This window comes from Talpa occidentalis, unplaced genomic scaffold, assembly GCF_014898055.3.
Source record: "Talpa occidentalis isolate TD23 unplaced genomic scaffold, MPIMG_talOcc4v2.1 talOcc4.15, whole genome shotgun sequence".
Classification (NCBI taxonomy): Eukaryota; Metazoa; Chordata; class Mammalia; order Eulipotyphla; family Talpidae; genus Talpa; species Talpa occidentalis.
Window position 1 is genome coordinate 48,332,666 of NW_023601543.1, and position 7,445 is coordinate 48,340,110.

The window sequence follows — 7,445 nt, forward strand, 5'->3', positions numbered from 1 at the left end:
AACATTTGTTGTTGCTAGTTTTTTTTAATATGTGCCATTCTCACTGGTGTTAGATGGTATCTCATGGTGTTTTGATTTGCATTTCCCTGATGACGGTGATGGTGAACATTTTTCATATGCCTGTTGGCCATTTGCATTTCCTCTTCAGAGAAGTTACTTTTTAGCTCTTCTGCCCATTTTTTGACTTGATTATTTTCTTTGTTGTTGTTGAGTCTCATCAGCTCTTTGCAGATTTTTGTGATCAGTCCTTTATCATTAGTGTTGGGTGCAAAAATGTTCTCCCAGTTGGTGGGGTTTCTCTTTGTTTTTGTTATTGTCTCTTTTGCTGTGCAGAAGCTCTTTAATTTGATGAAGTCCCAGCTGTTTATCTTTGCCTTCACTATCACTGCTTTGGGTGATGTGTCTGTAAAGATGTCTTTGATGTGCATATCCGTAGTGTTTTGCCTATATTTCCTTCTATGTATTTTATGGTTTCAGGCTTTATGTCTAGTTCTTTAATCCATTTTGAGTTGGTTTTGGTGTATGGTGTGAGGCAGTAGTCAAGCTTCATTCTTTTGCATGTAGCGACCCAGTTTTCCCAGCACCATTTATTGAACAAACTTTCTTTGCTCCAATGCATAGTCTTTGCTCCTTTGTCAAAGATTAGTTGACCATAGATCTGTGGGTTTATTTCTGGATTTTCTATTCAATTCCATTGGTCTGTGTGTCTGTTCTTGTTCTAATACCATGCAGTTTTGATGATTATGGCTTTGTAGTATAGTTTGAAGTCTGGGAGTGTGATGCCTCCATTCCCTTCTTTTTTTTTCAGGAGAATTTTGGCTATTTGGGGTTTTTGGTGATTCCATATGATTTTCATCAATAATTGTTCTATTTCTTTGAAGAATAACATTGAAATTTTTATTGGAATAGCATTGAATCTGTATATTGCTTTTGGTAGGATGGCCATTTTAATCATGTTTATTCTCCCAATCCATGAGCAGGGGATATCTTTCCACTTCTTTGTGTCTTCTTCTATTTGTTTTAACAGTGTTTTATAGTTTTCTTTGTAAAGGTCCTTTACCTCATTTGTTAGATTTATTCCCAAGTATTTGATTTTTTTTTTGTTTCGATAGTAAAGGGGATTGTTTTTTTTTTTTTCATTTCTTCTTCTTCAGATTTATTGTTAGTGTATAGGAAGGCTTCTGACTTTTGCATGTTCATTTTGTATCCTGCCTGAACTGATTGACGAGTTTGCTGAAAGTATTGATGAGTTTAATTAGTTTTTCTATGGAATTTTTGGGGTTTCCTATGTAGATTATCATATCATCTGCAAATAGTGATAGTTTGACTTCTTCTTTTCCTATTTGGATTCCTTGGATGTCTTTCTCTTGCCTTATTGCTCTGGCTAGGACTTCCAGTATTATATTGAAAAGCAGTGGTGAGAGTGGACATCCTTGTCTTGTTCCAGATCTTAATGGAAATGCTTTCAGCTTTTCACCATTGAGAATGATACTGGCTGTTGGCTTGTCATAAATGGCTTTTATGATGTTGAGGTATGTTCCTTGTATCCCAAGAATTTCAAGGGCTTTTATCATGAATGGGTGTTGCACTTTGTCGAAAGCTTTCTCGGCATCTATTGATATTATCATATGGTTTTTATATTTCTTTTTGTTGATGTGTTGGATAACGTTGATTGATTTTCGGATGTTGAACCATCCTTGTGTCCTTGGAATGAATCCTACTTGGTCGTGGTGAATTATCTTACGGATACACTGTTGGATTCTGATAGCTAAAATTTTATTGAGGATTTTTGCATCAATGTTCATTAGGGAGATTGGCCTATAGTTTTCTTTTTTTGCGTTGTCCTTGTTCGTATTTGGTATTAGTGTAATGTTGGCTTCATAGAACATGTTAGGTATTATACCTTCCTTCTCAATTTTTTGGAAGAGTTTGTGAAGGATAGGCACCAATTCGTCTCTGAATGTTTGGTAGAATTCATTTGTAAATCCATCAGGTCCTGGGCATTTGTTTTTGGGGAGGTTTTTGATTACCATTTCAATTTCGCTAGTTGTAATTGGTCTGTTTAGATGATCTATTTCTTCTTTATCAAGCTTTGGGTGATTGTAGAGTTGTAGGAATTTATCCATCTTGTCTAGATTGTTGAATTTGTTTCCATATAACTGTTCATAGTAGTTATTAATTATTCTTTTGATTTCTGCTGTGTCCGTTGTGATTTCTCCTCTTTCATTTACGATCCTGTTTATTTGTGCTTTCTCCCTTTTTTCCCTTGTGAGCCTGGCTAGGGGTTTATCTATTTTATTTATTTTTTCGAAGAACCAGCTCTTGGTTTCATTGATCTTTTGGATTTTTTTTTTAGTTTCAATTTCATTTATTTCTGCTTTGGTTTTTATTATTTCTTTTCTTCTACTGGTTTTGGGGTTTTTTTGTTGTTCTTTTTCTAGATCTTTGAGCTTCGAGATTAGGTTGTTTCTTTGACTTCTTTCTTGTTTCTTGATGTGAGCATCTATTGCTATATATTTTCCTCTTATTACTGCTTTTGCTGCATCCCATACATTTAGGAAATTGGTGTCCTCCTTGTCATTCAATTCAAGGAATATTTTAATTTCTTCTTTGATTTCCTCGTTAGTCCAGTGGACTTCCAGTAGTGTGGGTTTCAATCTCTATGAGGTAGGAGAGTACCTTGCCCTTTTTTTTATGGTTTATTTCTAGTTTGATGCCTTCATGGTCAGAAAAGATGGTTGGTATGATTTCAATCTTGGTGTATCTGTTGATGTTTGTCTTGTGCCCCAGTATGTGATCGATCCTGGAGAATGATCCTTGTGTGCTTGAGAAAAATATATACTCAGATTTTTTTGGGTTTAGTGTTCTATAGATGTCTGTTAAGCCCAAGCGCTCTATATCCTTATTTAGAGCTTTAGTGTCTTTACTTCTTTTTTCTCTTGTTGATCTACCCTTGTTGATAATGATGTGTTGAAGTCTCCCACTACATATGTGTTTTCTCTGATGTCTGTTTTCAGAGATGCCTATAGTTTTCTGATATATTTTGGTGCTCCTTCGTTTGGTGAATATATGTTAATGAGTGTTATTTCTTCTTGAAGCATTGTCCCCTTGATCATAATTTAATGACCACTGGGGTCTCTTTTTATCTTTTTGAGTTTGAAATCTGTTTTATCTGATATGAGTATAGCTGTTCCTGCCTTCTTTTTTGTCCATTTGCTTGTAGAATTGTTTTCCATCCTTTAACTTTGAGCCTATTTTTATCTTTTGTAGCTAAATGTGTTTCCTGGAGACAGCAAAAGGTTGGGTTTTTGTTTCTTAATCCAGCCTGTGACTCTGTGTCTTTTTATTGAAGAGTTTAGTCCATTTACATTTAGAGTTAGTATTGATATGTTAGCATCTGTATTTGCCATTGTGTTTGTCTTTCCTTTGATTTTATTTATTTATTCTTTTAATAACTTTCTTTGGCCGCCTTTTGTTGTTATTCGTCCCTCTGAGGTTCTGGCTTTAGGACTCCTTGTAGTATTTTTTGGAGTGGGGGTTTAGTCGTAATGAAATTCCAGAGTTTCTGTTTGTCTGGGAAGGTCCATATTCTTTCTTCATAGAGGAAGGAGAGCTTTGTGGGATAGAGTATTCTTGGTTGGCATCTGTTTTCTTGGAGTCTGTTGACTATGTCCCTCCACTCTCTCCTTGCCTGTAGTGTTTCTTCAGAGAAATCTGATGTCAGTCTGATTGGTTTCCCTTTGAATGTTATCTGTTTCTTCCCTCTTGTCAGTTTCATTATTTTTCCTTGTCCTGGATTCTTGGGAGCTTTACTATTATGTGTCTTGCTGTATTTTTTCTTTCGTCATGGAAGTTTGGTGTTCTTCTTGCTTCTTGTATATCAATTTTTAGCTCCTTCTTCGCGTTTGGGAAGTTCTCTTCAATTATATCCTTGAATATTTTCTCTGTTCCTACATCTCTCTCCTCTCCTTCTGGGATTCCTATAACTCTTATATTTCCTTTCCTCATGGAGTCAGATAGTTCCCGAAGTCTTTCTTCGGTCTTTTTCCTTCGTACTTCTCCTTCCTTTTCTATTTTAGTTCTTTTTATTTCTGTGTCTTCAAGAGTACATATTCGTTCTTCCATTTCATCTATTCTGCTTTCATTGCCTTTCCCAGAGTTCTTTAGTGCCTCCATTAATTCTTTGATCTCCTGCATTTCTTTTACTTCCCTCTTTAGGGACTCAATTTCATTCTTCTGGTCATTAATTATTTTTCCCTTATCATTGTTTTCCTTTATGACTTCTGTCAGTTTTTTAATCACAGCAGTTTTAAATTCTCTATCTGGAAGGCTCAGAAGTTCTTCCAACTTACTGTCGTTGCAATCTGGTAGATGGTTTTCTTTTTGTCCTGTGCTTTTTTGCTGAGGAGTTGCTGGGTTGCATGTGGTTTTTCTATTCCGTACTGCCTGTTTTCTAATTTGCCGTATTCCTTGTGACACTGTGTTGCTGGTACTGGCCGGCATCTTGGGCGACCTTCCCAGCTCACCTCTGGCTCCTCTGGGGGACTTCTGCTGGTTTCACACATCCTCCACCAAAAAAGGTCCCTGCTTGCAAATGCCGGTGCCGGGGACGCGCTCCCCTGCATGCCCGGTCTGCCCCAGCGGTGGGTGCTGCTCCCCTCTGGGCTGGGACTGCAGGCTAGAAGGCGCCTGGCATGGGCAAGCCTCCCAGCTTACCTCTGGCTCCTCGGGGAGCCTTCTGCTGGTTTCACAGTCTCCACCAAAGAAGGTCCCTGCTGCAAAATGTCTTTTTTTTTTTCATTTATTGCCTATTTAGTTTAGGTCCCTTGGTGAATTCTCTGTGAACAAATTAATTTGTTCCTCTGCCAGATATCCTAACCCATGCTGCTATCTGATTAATATTCAGGATGTCCAGTTGGTACTTGCATTGTCATGGAAAAGACCGTGGAATAGGAGACAACCTGTGTTCTATTCCAGCTCTGCAAGCTAATGCATGGAACCTTGAATGCCACATCTATAAAATTGAGCTAATTTTTTGTTTGTGGAATGGTTATGGATATTTTCATGGTGAGAGGTGAGAAAGCTTATAGTGGGTGGTCAAAAAATGCTTAAGACTCTCTTAGGAGTATAATTACATACTTTAGATCTTTCAGGCTTTGGATAGAATAGACTAGAGAACATATGAGTTAAAACATGTCTTATACCTTAAAAGGTGGAATTCACTAAGTTGCCTTCCTTTCTCTTCAATGTATCGCCTCAATTGCTGAAGTCTTCTACTGCATGTCTTATCATTTTTTAACTTCATTAAATGTAAGTTACTACCTGCCTGAAGCACTTCTCTGCTTTCTTCCTATCTGCTCTAAGAGAGATGAAGAAATCAATATCATTTTTTAACTTCATTAAATGTAAGTTGCTACCTGCCTGAAGCACTTCTCTTTGCTTTCTTCCTATCTGTTCTAAGAGAGATGAAGAAAACAAAAGACAGCAGTGTTGACCTTTCTCCTTTCTTTGCAGATTATTCCTCAGCTGTTCAGAAATTTTCCCAGACGCTGCAGTCCTTTCAGTTTGATTTCATTGGAGACACTCTGACAGATGACGAGATTAACATCGGTAAGCCTTCAAACTACATGTGACCAAGTGCCCGTTGAGACATGTCTGAAGTCATGCAGCCTCTTCGGATTGTGCAAAACAGAGAACTTGGGCATTTTCACAGCCTGGGGCCCAGGATAAAACCCTAGGAGATAGCTTAAGAAGAATACAGACAAATTCCTTGTTGGTCCATTTACTTCTTAAAAGCAATCAAAAGATCTGACTTCTACCTTCACTGAAGTCTTTTGACTCAGTGTGCAGGGATATTTTTTTCTTTAGAGAACCTAATACATAAAAAAAATAGATATTTTTGAGGAAGATAAATTCAAGACTGATGATCTTTATTTCCTACAATGATTCAGAGTATGATTCTTCTAAAGAACAAACTCCCTTAGAATGTTTAAAACTAGCCTTTTCAAATGTTCACCTTTCCAGGCAGCCAGAAATTTAAAATCTCCCTTGGGAACTGAATTTAACACATTGCTTTATAAACTGTGTGATCTTGGATAAGCTATTTCTTTTCTTTGGGACTTAGACTTATCCTCTGTAAAATGTGGTTAATATTTGTCTTTCAAGGATGCTGCAAAGAGGTAGATTAGGCAGTGGAAATAAAAAGAACTTTGCATTGTATTAGTTGTTATGAAGTTAAAGTGACATCGGCAAACTGTAAGACTTTGGGCTCTGAGAGATATCCTGCCATTATCTTTTTTTGTAAATAAACTTTTGTTGGAATGTACCCACACTTATTTCTTTAAGTACTGTCTATGAATGCTTTTGTAGTACAAGGACTGAGTGGTTAGAAAGTCTACAATATTTGCCTTCTGACCGTTTAAGAAGACATTTGGTGACTTCTGAGTTAAAGCATTACTGAAAAGCACTTACTTTATGAGTACATTAAATACTAGCACTGTTGTGAATGATGTAATGTTTCTGAAATAAATTAGAAGATAGTTTTATTTATGAACTCCATAACTAAAATGTATTAATGTAGTGTTATTAATAAATGTTCATTGTAGTATATATGGGTTATATATAAAAGTATGAGGTTATCTGTGATAAGATATTTCTGCATAAATTGAGTCCCTAGAGAGGGAAAACAATGGTCAGAAGAATGAAATTGAGTCCCTAAAGAGGGAAGTAAAAGAAATGCAGGAGATCAAAAGAATTAATGGAAGAACTAAAGAATTCTGGGGAAAGCAATGAAAGCAGAATAGATGAAATGGAAGAACGAATAAGTAATCTTGAAGACACAGAAATAAAAAGAACCAAAACAGAAAAGGAAAGAGAAGTACGAAGGAAAAAGAACGAAGAAAGACTTCGGGAACTATCTGACTTCATGAGGAAAGGAAATATAAGAGTTATAGGAATACAAGAAGGAGAGGAGAGAGATGTAGGAACAGAGAAAATATTCAAAGAGATAATTGAAGAGAACTTCCCAAATGTGAAGAAGGAGCTGAAAATTGATACACAAGAAGCAAGAAGAACACCAAACTTCCACGACGAAAGTAAAAATACAGCAAGACACATAATAGTAAAGCTCCCAAGAATCCAGGACAAGGAAAAAATAATGAAGCTGGCAAGCGGGAAGAAACAGATAACATTCAAAGGAAAGCCAATCAGGCTGACATCAGACTTCTCCGAAGAAACACTACGGGCAAGGAGAGAGTGGAGGGACATAGTCAACAGACTCCAAGAAAACAGATGCCAACCAAGAATTCTCTATCCCGCAAGCTCTCCTTCCTCTTTGAAGAAAGAATATGGACCTTCCCAGACAAACAGAAACTCCGGAATTTCATTACAACTAAACCCCCACTCCAAAAAATACTACAAGGAGTCCTAAAGCCAGAACCTACAAT

At 36.9% G+C, this 7,445-nt stretch overlaps 1 protein-coding gene across 1 annotated transcript in view; it reads left to right on the forward strand.

The window, feature by feature from the left end:
- Positions 1-7,445, forward strand: part of OPHN1 (oligophrenin 1) — a 414,559-nt gene that overhangs the window by 74,907 nt on the left and 332,207 nt on the right. The window contains exon 3 of the mRNA XM_054695894.1: positions 5,515-5,610. Within this exon, the coding sequence (XP_054551869.1) occupies positions 5,515-5,610 (96 nt within the window). The remainder of the gene's footprint in view (positions 1-5,514; positions 5,611-7,445) is intronic.